The sequence below is a fragment of the Anolis sagrei genome, chromosome 5, assembly GCF_037176765.1.
Source record: "Anolis sagrei isolate rAnoSag1 chromosome 5, rAnoSag1.mat, whole genome shotgun sequence".
Taxonomy (NCBI): Eukaryota; Metazoa; Chordata; class Lepidosauria; order Squamata; family Dactyloidae; genus Anolis; species Anolis sagrei.
Window position 1 is genome coordinate 122,999,159 of NC_090025.1, and position 17,537 is coordinate 123,016,695.

The 17,537-nt window shown below is 38.5% G+C and overlaps 1 protein-coding gene across 1 annotated transcript; it reads left to right on the plus strand.

Annotated features, from left to right (window-relative positions):
• The first annotated feature begins 592 nt into the window (after positions 1-592).
• CRELD2 (cysteine rich with EGF like domains 2) lies at positions 593-17,114 on the plus strand. Its single transcript, XM_060777794.2, has 10 exons — positions 593-804; positions 3,336-3,418; positions 4,484-4,594; positions 6,899-6,990; positions 7,553-7,729; positions 10,243-10,338; positions 11,772-11,855; positions 14,238-14,333; positions 14,504-14,644; positions 16,606-17,114. The coding sequence occupies exons 1-10, from the start codon at positions 685-687 to the stop codon at positions 16,656-16,658; spliced, it is 1,053 nt and encodes a 350-aa protein (XP_060633777.2). The 5' UTR covers positions 593-684; the 3' UTR covers positions 16,659-17,114.
• Positions 17,115-17,537: the final 423 nt, after the last annotated feature.

Consider the following 17,537-nt stretch of genomic DNA (forward strand, 5'->3'; position numbering starts at 1 on the left):
CTGAGATCTGCTAAACGACAGCAACCAGTTAGGCTTCGCAGCTGCAAAGCCATTCAATGCTAATCAAGGTAGCCTATTGCAACATTCACACTTGCCTCAAACAGGCCAGAGTTCTTTCTCCCACTCTGGACATTCCACAGATATATAAACCTCACTTGCTTAGTTGCCAACAGACCTCATAACTTCTGAGGATGTCTGCCATAAATGTGGGCGAAAGGTCAGGAGAAAATGGTTCTGGAGCATGGGCCATACAGCTCGGAGAACTCACAGCAATGCAGTGATTCCGACCATGAAAGGCTTCAACAGATTGGTCCTCCTTTTCTTGCCAGTTCCACTACCAACCACGTGGAGCTTATTCACAGTTCAAGGACATTTCCTTTTCTTGGCTCCTTAAAAATATGAACGCAGAAGTTCTAACACGTTGTGATTCTAATAATTTATAAATCTATGGCTCAGCGACAGGGCTTTCATCATTCCCCTCCCCCCCTTTCTCTACACGTGGGCTTCCTATTGGCTCAGAGCGTGGCGAGCTCCGATTGGACCACGTCCGAGACTCCGAGCGCGAGGCGCTTTCGCGATTGGCTGCGTCGCGCGCATGAGGATTCTGAATGGCCCCGGCGCGGAGCCGGCGTCCTGTCGCTGGCATTGCCCGGCCGGTGGGCCGAGTGAGCCAGCCAAGGAGCCATGGCCCTCGCCCTGCTTTACCTCGCCGCCTTCGCGCTGCCTGGGCTGGCTGCCGGCTCCGAGCAACGGCTCCGACAGGCTTGCGAGACCTGCCGCGGCATCACCGAGCGCTTCGGCAAGGTGAGGAGGGGGCGACCGGGGAGGGGGAGGGGCATCACTGTAGGTATCTTGGACTTCAACTCCCAGAATTCCTGGCAGTTGACTCAGCTGGCTGGGGATTCTGGGAACTGAAGTTCAGAACGCCTGGTCGAGCAGCTAAAAGATGGCTTGATGGATCTGAACCACACCTGGCACATAGACCCATCAATATTCAACTTAAAATAATGGAGTGGTTTGAACTCAAACTCTCCCTTTTGAGCCCAGCGCCGAGGGAAAGAAAAGCAACAAAGTAGATTGGGTAGTTGAAGTGGCCATTTAACTGGAAAGCAAAGGACGTGAGGAGGATTGGCTGTTGCTAGGTGACATACATCTGAGAGGAAGGGAGGAAAGGAAGAAAGGGAGAAGGTCAGACAGAAAGAAAAAGGGAAGGAAGGGAGAGAAAAAAGTGGGGAAAGTATGAGGGGGCGAAGGCTAAGAAAAGAAAGAAAGAAAAGGGGAGAAGGTTTATGAGCAAGAAAGAGCGGGAGAAGGAGGGAAAATGGAGGAATGAAAAGAAAGAAATATATTGTATGAAAATATATATTGTAAGCCGCTCTGAGTCCCCTTTGGGGTGAGAAGGGGGGCATATAAATGCCATAAATAAGAGCGTGTCTGCTGTTGCCTAAGCGTTGCTATGGTAACATCAGGTAGGGCTTCTCAAAGCTGGAGAAGGGAGGAAGCAGGACCAGCAGCCCTTCTGACACCCTGACAATGGCAGGTATAAAAAGTCAAGACTTTTTGAGCAAGCGTTTGCAAATGCAGAGTGATTAACATAGGATAACGGAATGACTAGACAACAAGACCGGACAACGTTTTTAACAAGGAGACACTGTAGATTTATATTTTATTGATTCTGTTTAGTTTTTATTATATTTAATGTTTTAATTGTATTTATGTTATTGTAAACATTGAATTTTACCCTGTAAACCGCCTTGAGTCACCTGCGGGCTGAGAAAGGTGGTATACAAACACAGTAAATAAATAAGTAAATAAATAAATACGCTAGTAATAATAGTGAATTGTATTTGTTTTCCCTCACTTCTCATTGAGACAGGGTATGACATATACACATCTGAGCACAATAATATGTTAACAATACATAGAAAAAAATTAAAATGTCACTACTAATAAAATATAAAGTAAAAGAGTGTGCCACACTACATGCCAGGTAATCAGAGGTGTTAGCTAAGCCATTCTGGAGTTTACTCTGAACTTCAATGGAGCTCTCCAAGGTGCTGAACTCTGCCCTTAAAATAAGAGTCAGCATGTTGGGGCAAGCCTTGAAAACTCTGTTTAAAGCCTGGAGTGGATTCATTGGCCAGCTTTAGACCGGGCCATACAACTGAAACAGCCTTCATCTTTTTAGTGGATGATCTACACCAGTGGTTCTCAACCTGTGGGTCCCCAGATGTTTTGGCCTTCAACTCCCAGAAATCCTAACACCTGGTAAACTGGCTGGGAGTTGTAGGCCAAAACACCTGGGGACCCACAGGTTGAGAACCACTGATCTACGCAGTGAACTTGACAGGGGGAGTGTGTCACTGCTGGTTCTCTTAGACCTCTTAGCGGTCTTTGATACCATAGACCACAGTTCAGAGATGCCCTAAGGGAATGGACCTTGGAGGTACTGTTTTGCAGTGGCTCCAGTCCTTCTTAGAGGGTCTCAGAAGTTGTTGGGTGACATCTGCTCAACACCGCAGCCTTCGCTGTGTGGGTTCCCACAGGGTTCTACATAAAGCCATTGGGGAAGATCATCAGGAGTCTTGGAGTTTGATGCCATCTGTACGCAGATGACATCCAACTCTATCACTCCTTCTGATGTGCTACTAAGGAGTCTGTTCAGGTCCTGAACTGGTGCTTGGTGGCTGTGATGAGCTGAATGAGGGTGAATACATTGAAATTGAATGAAGACAGAAATACTCCTTGTATTGCCCTGTGCTGCACTGGACTCATTGCTGAGCCTGGAACCCCAGGCTTCTATGGTGGCCAGGGGAGCTTTTGCACAATTAAAACTTGTGCACCAGCTGTGTCCATACCTTGGGAAATCAGACTTGGCCAAGGTGGCCATTAAATCTTGAATAGATTACTGCAATGTGTTCTACGTGGGGCTGCCTTTGAAGACTGTTTGTAAGCTCTAAGTAGTCCCAATGGGCGGCAGCCAGGTTACTCACTGGAGGGAGCATACAAATCCCCTGTTATATCAACTCCACTGGCTGCCAGTCTGCTACTGAGCACAATTCAAAGTGCTGGCTTTAGCCTATAAAGCTGTAAATGGCTCATGAAACTTTTACTTGATTTGAGTCTACTGGGAGGAGGCTAATAGTCATGTAGTGGGTGACTTTCACAGTGTTCAACCTTATTTCTCTCACAGCTAGCAGCAACTTCCTGTCAGTGCCCCCTTTATGGCTCAAACCTCGTTTCATGCACAACATTTTTAACAATATGTATAAAACGACTTTCATACTGTGTGTATAAAGTATATATGAAGCATAAATGTATTTCCTGTTCTACAGGGTCTAACAGATACTGCAAAAAAGAACTTTGGAGGTGGCAATACAGCTTGGGAAGAAAAAACACTATCTAAATATGAGTCCAGGTATGGTATGTGTTTTCTTTCTCATTTCCCCACTGTCAGGGATGTAATATCTTGGTCTACCTGTTTGTTATTATGTGATTAAACCTGAACAACACTGTATAATCAGCCCTCCATATCCATGGATTCTGTTTCGGAGGCTTTCACAAATTGTAAGAGAAATAGAAGCCGAAGTCAGGAGTCCATGAAGTTTGGTTTCTTATTCAAGGAATAACACAATAGATATCTGTCCCAGTTTCAATGCACGTAGTTTTAAAATTCTGATAAAGTTCAATGGGACAGGACTTAGAATATAAAATTCAAATCTTGAAAAAGTTAAGTAAGCCCACAATTTTAAAGTGGCCACTTCTCTTTTCTGGAAGACATGTGGAAATGAGAAAGACATCTGACATTTTAAGAACATGAAAACAAACACATACGTGGAGTTTTCTTCCAAAAGTTACCACATCTATCTGAACAAATTTTCCAGGAAATAAAAAATAATGTGCAGAAGATATGCAATACTTTTGCTATAAAGCCCTGTTCCAAAGTGATTCGATGCACTTTGATCTGTGCATAATATTCTACTCCTAGCTAACAATGTACTACCACCTATATTTCATTTTTCTATTTATTTATTAAATTTTATTGTTGAAGGCTTTCATGGCTGGAATCACTGGGTTGTTGTAAGTTTTTCGGACTATATGGCCATGTTTAATTTAGTATTTTTTTGGACATGAACTCCATTATGTGGCATTACCTTCTATGAACTCAAGCATGCTTCAGGTTATTTCAAGCTGCAGTGAGACATCTATTCTCCCCTTCAAATGTAAACCCACAAAACTTGTTGATGCTCTAGAAGTCTGAGCTTTCAGTTCCCAGAAGTGCAAGTCAGCATGGACAGTAGTCCAAACTATTTGGATATCCAACAGTTCCACAGTCTTGGATTTAAAAATTAGACTTCCTGTTGGTAGCTTATGTGATAACAGTACCTGATAATAACACTGTTCTTTACTTTTTATTTGTAAAAGAAGGCTTAGTTTATTTTGTTGAGCTATCATTTGATAATATTTTATCTTTTTTATGTAGTGAAATTCGTCTTGTAGAAATCATCGAGAACCTATGTGACAGTAGCAATTTTGAATGCAACAACATGGTAGAGGAACATGAAGAGCATATAGAGACCTGGTGGTTCAAATGGTGAGTAAAATAATGTGATGACATTATTTGTTGTAGTGATTTCAATAATGGAATAGAGCATTTTAAGGCAAAAGCAGAGTACAGTTTTAATTAAAAAGATAATTTTAAAAATCTGTGTATAAAACAATTTTTCTGATATTCTGTAAGGCATTGCTAATCTAACAGGCTTTAATCACAAAATTGTAGATCTCTGTTTAAGTGTGAGTAATATAAACAAGATGAGGATTTTTTAAAAAATTACTGGTAGTCTCAACAGGCATTCTCAGAACTACCTGTGCAAATAAAGGTCAGATTATATTTGATGCTTTTCTTCTCATTCCCCATCACCACAGGTTTATAGGGAGCTAAATAAAACAAAGGGCAGGAGTTTAGTGATCATATCAGTGAGGAATGTCCCCTCCTTAATTTCTTAAGTAGGAATGCCATAGGCTTTAACATTTATCAGTTTTTAACCTGATTTTTTCCCATTTATGATTTTCAAGACTGCTTGGATGCATGTGCTTGAGAACAGTAAACAAGATTTACAAGATTTAGTCTACTTCTATTCACAAAAATACGTGCGTATTTTGGTTTGCACATTTTCAGATGTATATACTTTTTAATGCGTGTGTCTGAGAACAGTAAACAAGTGTTCTCAGACACACGCATTAAAAAGTACATACATCTGAAAATGTGCAAACCAAAATACACACGTATTTTTGTGAATAGAAGTAGACTAAATCTTGTAATTGGGATGTCAAATAGGGACAGGAAGAAAATGGGAGTCAAGGAAGTGCAAGTCAGAGAAATACAGCAAATTGAGACTGATTCTAACATCCTTCTGCTTAGTTAGGTGACTGATGAATTAAAACAATGGCTTGAAACATCAAGTTGATTTACTAATCGGAGCATTTTTGCCATTGTTTGTTGTACATTTAAGAAAAAAAAATAAGGATGCTTGACAATTTTCTGAGTGGGCATTTTCTTTTCTAGTGGTCCTTACTTTAGTCCTGGTGAATGTGGCTGCTAAATGTACTGGTGGGGGTATAAAACATTCTGTTATGACCAAGGCACTATTTTGCAAAATTCATGATAAATTTCTATGGATTCACGTTTGTTGTACACAGCTAAATAACAGCTCTGGCCACTCCACTTCGGATCAAAAGGGCAAATTGGTTTTTCCTCATATAATCATTTAGCCGTACTCTTGCCACACCAGCTTTCCAGTTTTAATATATACCTGCACATTTTGCTTTTATTCAGTAGTTTTTATGACACACACATACACACTGAATAATTTTGCATACAAACTAACTCATATTGAGGTGTCAGGCAAGAAATCTTTTTTCTGTTTTTACATTTAAAGTTTGATAGGTCAACAAGGGGTGAAAAATAGGTCAGCACAAAATGGTATGTGTCTGAATCAGGAGCAGGATTGGCTGTACTTAAGAGAATTTGAGGCCTGTTGAGAAGTTGGATGAATGGTTGCCAGGAATTGCCAGCTAGGGCTAAGAGTGAATCTGCTCTGAAACTCTGAAAAATTGCTTCTGGTTAGAGTTAATAGTATGAATATGTGACAGCTTTTTATTTTTTATGTCATATTCCAGAATATGGATTGCAGCTTTCGTCATTGTGATATACCTTGCTGTTTGTATTTTAAATATTTGATAAGAGATTTCCAAATATAGAAATGGACAGTTTTATAACTGATGGGGGTACCTGCTTCTAAACACAAAAGAAGTAGTAATACAACTATTTGTTTTTCTTTGATATTAGTACCAGTCATTGGTCTTATTTTCCTAATGTCAACAAGGAGGTTGTGAGGAAATGTGCTAGAAAGGAAGCAGAAAGTTCATTAGCTAGTGCTGGAACGTGATAAGATAAAGCAATAAACTATTTAGAGGTCATTATTCAGCTTAACTGGGGAATTCTCATTGACAATTTGAATCAAGATTCTCTAGAACTTCTGCTGGTTTTTTATTCCTTTTCAGGCAAAAATGTAATGTTTCATATAACCATGCAGACATATGCAGTCACAGGATGTATCTACAATGTAAAATTAATGTAGTGTGACACAGCTTAATTCAAACTGCATTACTTCAATGCTATGGAATCCTGGAATTTGTAGTTTGGTGAGACAGCACCATCCTTTGGCAGAAAAAGCTAAAAACCTTATAAAACTGCAACTCCCAGGATTCTATAGCATTGGATTAAAGCAGTTTGAACCAAGCAATGTCACATTACATTAATTCTACAGTGTAGATGCATCCCATACAGTAATCTTGTGTTTCGCTCAAGATATGTATCATTTTCTCCTGTTTATAGGAAGAAGAAGCACCCTGATTTGTTCAAGTGGCTTTGTATAGAAACCATTGAAGTTTGCTGTCCTGCTGGAACACATGGACCAGACTGTATTGGTAACTGAACAATGTTTTTTGAAATAAGTACTGGAATATATTCATACTAATAGTAGGCATAACTTCTAATTCGTGTCTTTATTCGATAAAGGCTGAATTCTGCTTAAAAATAAAATATTTGCATCTAGAGATGAGCTGGATTAACGGGGAATTTGATGTAGAATACGTTGAAGGACTTGTCTCAAATGGTTTTTTTTTTTCAAGTACCGCAATCCCATTCAGTCAATAAGCAGTATTGGTATAATCATTGGCCAACATTCAAGTAGGTAGACAGAGATAGATAGATAGATAGAGAGAGAGAGATATATAGATATTTAGTTCCAGTAGTAATGATCTCAGTGGACGATTACAAAGATAGCCATGGTCTTCAGTAAAAGGAAATAAGGAATACATCAACAGCAGGAGTTTCCAAGATGACTCTTTAAATGCCGAAAATGATAGTGTCATTATCCCCAAAGTGACATATTGCAGTAATGTTCTTTCTTTGGACACTTGACTTCCAAGTTGTGCTTTTGGGTTATATTTGCACAAACAATCAAAGCCATGTTTTACGTTGTTTAAGCTTGCCGTGGGGGATCCGAAAGACCTTGCCATGGAAATGGGCGCTGCGACGGAGATGGTACAAGAAGTGGAGATGGATCATGCAGCTGTAAAAACGAATACACAGGAGAATTTTGTTTGGACTGCTCCGATGGCTACTACAACTCTTACAGAAATGATACACATTCTATTTGTACAGGTAAAACCATGAGTGCTAAGTGTCACAAGGCACCCGAAGACCCTCAAATTTCTCCAAATACTTTTTTCTGCTACAGCTGAATGCTTTTCTAATTGAAATTGATTGTAATGTGACATCTGCCACTGAAAGAGAAAATGTCAGAGTCCCCATTAGACCTGTCCTGCGTCTCACATAACTATCAGATTTCATATTGTGATTTCTGTAAATTATTGTTACAGATTGACTATATGACTCAGCCCAATTCTTAACTGACACTTGGTACCAGTGTTATAAAACCTAGCTTTCCATCCTCCCTAGAGCCCTGAAACCAACTCCAAAACTCTGAAGAGTTTTCCAGACCTCTCAGGCAGCTTCAGAGGTGCACTTTTTAGTTACAGTGAGAAGGGAAAGTCAATGTCTTCCCATTTCTCTATGCTAAGAGAAAGCCAGCATTGTATCCGGCCCTCTTAATTTTTATCCATCCAGTTATCATATATACTTGAGTATAAGCCGAAGCCCCCCCCCCCCCCCCCCAGGCTTTAAACTCGAGTCAAAATTATTTATCAATGTACTCTGGTATTATTGTTTTTGCTATTATTATTATTATTATTATTATTATATTTAGTATTTTACCCTATTATTGTTATTACATGTATTATTTTACTCTGTTTAGAATTGTTATTATTAAATTTATTATTCTACTCTATTTTATTATTACATGGATGATTTTATTCTATTATATTTATTATTATTATTATTATTATTATTATTTTATTTGTACCCTGCTAGCATCTCCCGAAGGACTCGATGTGGCTTACATAGGCCAAGGCCTCAAAACACCATACAACAATACAATACCTAAAGCAAATTAAAAACAGTTACATTTATTACTTTATGTCTTCAATATTATTGGAGGGATACGTAAGCACATACACCTTGAAGAAGATTAGAATAATGGTTTAATCAGAGTTAGACAGTCTTATCTTAAATTAGTTTTATGTAAATATTCAAAAACATTTAACCTACTGATGCCTCAATTAATGTAATTTTATTGGAATCTATTTTTATTTTGAAATTTACCAGTAGCTGCTGCATTTCCCACTCTTGGCTTATACTTGAGTCAATACGGTTTCCCAGGTTTCTTTTGTGGTAAAATTAGGTGCCTTGGCTTATATTTGGGTCAGCTTACACTTGAGTATATATGGTATTTGCTGCCCTGCAGAAATATTAATGTATGTTTTGTTGATTGCAGTGAAATGCATAGAGATTTTATTTACCTATCAACTTGGTAGCCTTTTCAAGTTACACATCCATGATTATTTCACTATTTTGATAAGTGAGATGCTTTGCATACATTTTAAAATCTATTTTAAATATTCAATTGAATAGCATGTCATTGTGTAAAGCTACATAACAAAACTAATGACCTAATTAAACTTTTTAAAAATAGGTTTAATTACACACATATTTTTTGAAACCTACCTCATTCTGAAATGCAGGTCTCACAGCTAAATGAAAACTAAGCTTTAAGATGAAATTCACACCAAATCTTGTTATAGTTGATAAAGATTTGAACAGCAAGAGAACTGACCAATATGACTGTTAGTAGCAGCCATATTGAGTGTCTTTGCTATAATGCAATTCTGGAACAGCTTTTTCTTACAGCTTTATTTCTTTTTTGTTTTTGTTTTGAACCAAGCTAGGAAACGGAGGAGGGAATATTACATTTGGATTGACAATACAGATTAGAACATCCATTTGTTCACCAAGTATATGCCAGCTGTGACATTCAGTAATTTTAGATAATATATCCAGCAAATACCTATCAGGGGAAAATAAAAGAAAGTAAACATGTGTCTAAAAATACAAAGTAAAAATGTCATTGAGCAAATAAAATTTTATCCCATAAAAATCAGTGCAGAAAAAAATATATTTCTTAAAGCCTAATAAAAAAACAGCTGAAAGAAAAATGAATCTTCTGGACAGAATATTGCAGACCATTGAGCTAAAAATTATCAGTGAGGTTAGTTGATGGAGCAGGAAGAAGGATGAAAAACCTAGGGAAAAAGGAAAATAGTCATCTCAAGGTCATTTCTGTGTCTAATGTCAGGGTTGAAGGTGCATGCTATGACCTAAAAACCAACAGGAACCTTCGTACCTGAAGGTTCAGGTACGAAAGATAAGTTAGAAGAGTACATCTTTCTCTTTTACACTCTCAAGAATCTTACTCTTCTTTTACACACACAAAGTATATGGCATAAAGACTTGTCAGTCCCCAGGTCAAGCTAAATATAGCAGTATATAATACAGAAGAGACAAATGTCCTTGCAATGAGTGGGATAGAAAAGTTTTTATTTTATTTTATTTTATTTTTCTTCCTCACATTTTCCTGCAAGACTGATTTCTAAACTAATTTGAGACTCGAGCAAGAATATTCCTATAGAGCCAAGCTACCTTTGTTCTGTTGTCATAGTAAATTGCTTTTGAAGAATTTCATGCAAAAATGTTTATCACATGTTGCTTTGTTTTAACAGCTTGCCATGATTCATGTAAAACATGCACTGGCGCAACTAATACAGATTGTAAAGAGTGTAAAGATGGCTGGATTAGAAATGAAGACGCCTGTGTAGGTGAGTGAGTCCAGCTGCTGCAAAACTAGTAACATTCACTGCTTTTGTTGGAAATAGGTTCTTAGAAGACTAAAGTGCATTAATTATATGCACTCTCAGTTGTGTGTTTTCAAGTCACTTCTGGTGACCTTAGAGGAAACTTGCTGCCAGAGTTTTCTTGGCAAAATTTATTTAAATGGGACTTTCCATTTCTTTGACACTGAAAGAGTGACTTTCCCAAGGACACCCAATATTTATTTATCGTGTCAGAAGCAAGTTGAGGGTGCAGTTAAAATGCATTTAAAAGCACAAACAAAGTTTACAAAACTTGGCATTATGCTAAATGTCCTTTGACCAGAAGCTGGCCACTTGGAGTGCCTCTGGTGTCTCTGTGAGAAGGTTCCTCCATTGTGAATGTGACAAGGCTCAGGTTGCATTGTAGTAGGTGGTCTGTGGTTTGCTGTTCTCCACACTCGCATGTCATGGACTCCACTTTGTAACCCCATTTCTTAAGGTAGCTCTGCATCTTGTGGTGCCAGAGAGCAGCCTGTTCAGCGCCTTACAGGTCGCCCAATATTCTGTGTGCCCAGGAGGGAGTTTCTCGTCTGGTCTCAGCCACTGATTAAGGTCCTGGGTTTTAACGTACCACTTTTGGATTCATACTTGCAGAGGTGTTCTTGCAAGTATCTTTCTCGACCATAGGAAGATATTTCTTGATTTAAGCTGTCAGCGTGCTGGCTGATATCTTAACAGAGAATGGGCCTGAGATGTCACTACCTTAGTCCTTTCATCGTTGGCTGCTACTTCCAAACAGATGTCAGGTGGTGCAATACCAGCTAAATACTGCACTGCCATATAAAATCCACATTATCTGCTTTGAACTGGATTATATGGCACTGGAAGGGGCCTTAGTTGACTGAGATGTGCCTGCAAATGCACAACTGTGGATAGGCTCATGGTAAGACATTTTAAAAAGATAAAGGTTTTTCCTGACATTAAGTCTAGTCGTGTTTGACTCTGGGTGGTGGTGCTTATCTCTATTTCTAGGCCAAAGAGCTGGCATTGTCCGTAGACACTTCCAAGGTCATGTGGCCAGCATGACTGCATGGTGTGCTGTTACCTTCCTGCCAGAGCGGTACCTGTTAATCTACTTAGAACTGCTAGGTTATCAGAAACTAGGGCTAACAGTGGGAGCTCACCGTGCTCCCTGGGTTCGAACCATCAACCTTTCGGTCAGCAAGTTCAGCAGCTCAGTGGTTTAACCTGCTGTGCCACTGGGGGCACTTCACTGTTGCTATATTTCCCTGTTCTTTAAAGCTGTAGAACTTTCCAGAATATTCATGTGGCAGACATTGGAATGAGAAATAAAGAGTTCTTTGCTTTATCAGATTTTTTTTCTTAAAATATTTCATCCCTAGACCTTACTGGCATTGCATTTCTTGTTACTTTTTCAGATGTGGATGAATGTGTTGTAGAGGACTCTCCTTGCAAGACTGACCAATATTGTTTAAACACGGATGGCTCATACTCATGCAAAGGTTTCTTTTCAATATATATGTAATTTAAACAACTTCAGAGAATGTTTAATTTTTCAATTGGCTAAAACAAATGTTAAAGCTGGTGTGTGAAGGGGGCTCACTTGCTTAACAAAATTGCTTCCTGTTTAATTTTATAAAATATTAGATAACTTACAGGATATGTCCTGCTTCACTGTTTTCCTGTTCTCATTATTGTAAAAGGTGAAATATTTGTTTAAAAAGATACATTTAACAAGAAGAAAAAGATTTTATTGCTGGAAAAGATGTGGAGCTGATGTTAGAAAAAGCCAGGCAGGTAGTAAATACTGGCTGCACTGAGGAATAAAAAATAAAATAGAAGTGGTTCTCAGCAAAATCTGTGAGAGAAGGACCCCAAGTTCAGAGCGAAAGATGTAAATAGGTGAGAACTGGGGTTAGGGAGACTTCAAAGTGAAATGGGAGAACGTAAATATGTTACATTTCTAAGCTACTAAATTACCAGGCAGGTTTTGGTGTTAATTTAGCACAGGACGTCTTAAAATTTTTCCCCTTGTGACCTTTTTCCTCCCAAGAGATTTTTACGTGACCCAAAGTATATATAATAAAATTAATTAGCATTTGCTGGACTTGCTAAACAGATTAATTTCTCTTTTTGTGGAGCATTTTCTGAAGAGTCCACTGTCAATGTGGCATGTTGCTGCTAACAGATTTGCGTAAATGGGTGGCATTCAGAAACTTTTTACTGTTTCCATTTTTTTGCGTACCCAGCATTGAATTAAGAGGACCCCATTTGGAGTTGGGACTCACAGTTTAAGAAGCACACTTTCCTCCTGTAGTCTTCAAGCATTCTGCCACTTGCACAAGGCCAAGTGCAAATATGATTTGCTATTGGAAAATGACACCCTTGGATTCTGGCCTAAAAATACAGAACTGCAGAGATTTCTGTATGAGCTATCCACAGTGCTGAATGTATTTTAGGTAGGATTCAGCACTCATTTGACATGTGTAATAAAAGGTGGATTGGAGTTACTGAGCCATTAACAAGAGAGTTTTTAGCCACTTCTGTGTGTGAAAACAATACCTGTGGCAATGCTTTATCTGCTATTGTTAACATCACTTACTTCTGCAACTTAATCTTTATTTGCATAGAGACATCTGTGAGTACCAGCATTTTACTGTAAGCAAGCTTTAAGCAAACATCTTCTGGCAAGCCTATCCAGATGATTTTTCAATTATATACTGGTTGTCTTCATATGTATTCGTTGTATATTGTTTAAACTGATGTTTTAACTAAGTTATGTGTTTTCAACTGATTGTATTTTAATATGTTGTTCCCTGCCTCAGTCCATAGGGAGAAATAGTTGAGAACTAAATATGATGTTGCATCTTCCATTACAGGCAGTGCCCAAGCTAAAAACAAGATAGGTTCTGTAGGTTTGTTCCTAAGTTGAATTTGCATATAATTCAGAACAGGTACATTTTCTAAGTGTGACTCCAGACTAGACTTAATGTCAGGGGAAACCTTTACAATATATACAGTGGGGGGGGGGGGAGTATTTAGTCAGATACCAATTGTACAAGTTTTCTCACTTAAAAAAGATGAGAGAGGCCTGTAATTGGCATCATAGTTAGACCTCAACTATGAGAGACAACATGAGAAATCAGACTCAGAAAATCGCATTGTGTGATTTTTAACAAATTTATTTGCAAATTATGGTGGAAAATAAGTATTTGCTCTGATTCTTGTCTTTTTAAGTGGGAGAACTTGTAGAATCGGTATCTAACTACATACTTTTTCCCCCACTGTATATTGTAAAGGTTTCCCATGACATTGTCTAATCGTGTCTGACTCTAATTCTAAGCTGAAAAGCCAACATTGTCCATAGCACCTCCTAGGTCATGTGGCCAGAGTGACTGCATGGAGTGCATGTTTTCAAACTGCTTGATTGGCAGAAGCTGGGCCTAACAGTAGGAGCTCACCCCACTTCCCGGATTTGAACTGTCAACCTTTCGGTCAGCAAGTTTAGCAGCTCAGCGGTTTAACCCGATAGAGAGAGAGAGAGAGTGGTTTGGATTGCATAGGGAAGGGTAAACAATCTGTGGTGTTGGTTTAGCAGTCCGTGCCACTGTTCAAAAGATTTCACTTCACTTTCTGTCCCTGTGATGATTGGATTTTGAAACATTTAGCTTGTTGTGGGAACAAGGATTGGTGATAGAGCTCACTGGAGACCCCTTTTGTACATGGTAACTCTTTCAGGAGTGAATTTCCTTTCTGAGGGGTAGATTTGTCTCACTTCCTTTGTCTCATCCCCATGCTTAATTATGAGTCATTTGTAAGTTGGATGTTTGTAACTTGGGGTATTCCTGTATTTTGAAAATGATAGACTTGTTTTCCATTTTTAGCATGTGATCCAAGCTGTTTGGAGTGCACAGGAGAGGGGTCCAGCAGATGTAAAAGCTGCACATCAGGCTATGAAATGAAGGAGGAAAAATGCACAGGTTAGATATTGGATTTATGAAGTCAGCATTCAGATTTTTTTCAAATTATCTTTTGTTCTTTTATTTTCTGGAACTAATTCTCAGTCCCGTCACAAGGGTGTCACAGCATTTAGTTTCAAGGGTATTAATAGAATCTGTTTTTGTCCATTGTGGTTATGTTGCATTTGCAGATGTGGATGAGTGTGCGCTCTCTGAAAAATTGTGCACAAGAGAAAATGAAGACTGTATCAACACACCAGGTGGTTACAAATGTGCCTGTGCAGAAGGTTTTCAAGACAGTGACGGTGTCTGCATCCCAACTGTAAAACTTGGTGAGCCTCTTTCGTAACCACTTTCATGATCGTTGGAAAATAATTTGTTAATGTATAATTAGCATAGTACACAGAGGTTCAGTATGTTTTGTACTTTTAAAAAACCTTCCCAACATTTGTCTTTGTACTATTTCTTACCTTTAATGTATTGGCTTCTTGTTGGACCTGTGTGATGTATTGGACTAGTAAGTTTTAGGTAACTTACGCTGGATCTACACTGCCCAATATCCTGGGATCTGATTCTATGTCATCTATTTATCCCAGATTATCTGGCAATGTAGATGCATATAATCCAGTACAGAGCAGATAATCTGGGATCAGATCCTGGGATAAAGGGAAGCATAGATCCAGCCTTTGACAGGAAGTTCGATGGATAACCTTAAGCAAGTCACTTTTCCAGTTTAAACTACTTCATAAGCTGATTGCTGAGGATAAGTGACAGTGGCCTATTGATATCTGTTGGGGTTTGTTTCCAGGACACCTATGAATAATGATATTCATGGCTAATCAAGTCCTATTACATACAATGACATAGTGTGTCTCTTATATAAAATGGCAAAATCAAGGTTTGCTTTGGAGATATTTTGTAAAAAATATTTTCAAACCATAGATCTTTGAATTTCTGTATGCAGACTCCATGAATACAGAGGGCGAACCGTTTATGTCTTTGTTATTCTTCCTGCTCCAAGCTCCTTGAAAGGATGGGATAAAATGTAAATTAAAATTGGTTTCCATTTTTTCTTTCTTTTTACCTTGTAAATATGTGAAAATCATTCGTAGTTGTTCTCTATAACCCTCCTCCCATATAGTCAACCCTCTATATCTACAGATTCCACCATCCATTGCTTGAAAATAATCCCTCCCTCCATTGAAAATGCAAACCTTGAATTTGCCATTTTATATAAGGGAATTTATTTTCCAAAGCTTTTGTACACAATTTGATTAGAGCATCCACACACTTTGGCATCCATCAGGACCCTGGATCCAAACCCCAACAAACACCGAGGGCCCACCATGTGTTCAATTCATTTATTATCCCCAGTTCATTTATTTATTAAACTATGGTGTTAATATATTTGATAACATATTAATATTAGGGACTTTATGTTATTTCTTTATGGACTCCCTCTATAAAGAAATAAAACTGCCCCCTCCCTTCTCTGCTTCAAAAAACAGCTGAAAACCTATCTTTGCTCCCAAGCATATGGAGAGGAGGAGGTTTAGATAAAGAGAGACTATTACCAGACTGCTGGTTAGAAAGTATAAATGCATTTGTGCCTTGTTAGTCCACATTCACCCATTTAACATCATTGGCCATGCAATCAATGTGCACATCTGTGAACCTTTGAGGTGCTTTTGTAAATTAATTTGGGTGTTTTATGTGCATGTTTTATGTTATAATTTTTGATAGATTACTTTTTATTAAAGTTAAAGTTGTTATGTTTAAGATGTCTTTTATGTGGGGTTATTCTGAGTTATTATATTTGTACTTATTGTCATTGAGGCATTGAAGGTTTGCCCTTTTGTTTGTTGGAATTTGCCCCGAGTCCCCAGGGGAGATAGGGCAGAATATAAATAAAGTTGTTGTTGTTGTTATGGCTGCCTTCTCCAATCTGCCCCTTCCAGTGTGCTTGGATTACAGCTCCATTATTCCTGACAGCATAGTCATGTGTAGTCTAATTCAAAAGTACCTGGTTGGGGGAAGCTAGTCAAGAGCTTTAATCAAAACGGGATTGTCATTTTGTGTGGGGTTTTTTTTTTAATGGCTGGGATCCAAACATTGCATGATGTACTGTGTGTACAAAGAAGCTTTTTGGTCTCCTTCCCAGAAGACTTTTCCATCTACTTCCCCCTGAAAACTTTTTGCATGAAAACATGTGCATCTCTGGATCCCAGATGATATTAATAATGTAACTGTGTAGATGTTGCATTAAGATTTGTTGTTTTTTTTTTTTTTACAGAAAAGGAGACGCCTGTCAATGTTTCTTCACTTAATGCACATGAGGACTTATGATCTACATTCCCAGACAAGAGAGACTGATCTCAAACTCCTAAATTATTGGACTGAGCAACCACTACCTGAAATAATATATAAATGGTATTAAATAAGGGCATTTTGCCAATATATTTCTCGTTGGAAGTGGACAATGAGTTGCCCTTACCTTACAGCTGCATTCCTTTTAAAAATGTAAAAACTTGCTACTTTTTATACTGCTGTTAAATTATCCTGGCAGAAGTGACCCGAGAGAGAGAACTATCACAAGCATCTAGCATTCATAATTCCTCGTGAAACAATGGAAAAAATTAATCATCAGATCAAATATTCTTAGATATGGTTGATTTTTCTACAACTAAAACTTGTCTTTTCAATACTGATAAAAAGGGATCCTTTGTGGAGGGAAGGGAGTGATTGGAAAACACTTGTGTAACCTGAATGTCAAGTGTGGCATTCAATAAAGATTTATTTTGACTGCTCTGTGTTTTGCCTGTTTTGTGGCTGATTTGTTTGACTTTCATTGAATGGATGGCAGCTGAGGACCTTTACCTCTGTTGTGAGTGTTATGAGTTTTCTGCCCCTTACGGGATAAGAAATCTAAGCCTGCGGTGCATTATAGTTTGTTGATTCAGCTTAGTAATATTAGAACCTTAGCAGCTATGGTATTATTTGAGAACACAGGAATGCTGGACCACTCTAACAACCACCATGTCACATAGTACACAGAGAAGCCATTGAAATCCACAAGCATGTGGAAAATTTCAACAGAAAGGAAGAAACCATGAAAATGAACAAAATTTGGCTAGTAAAGGTAAAGCTTTTCCCCTGACATTAAGTCCAGTCGTCCCCGACTCCGAGGGTTGGTGCTCATCTCCGTTTCTAAGCCGAAGAGTCAGC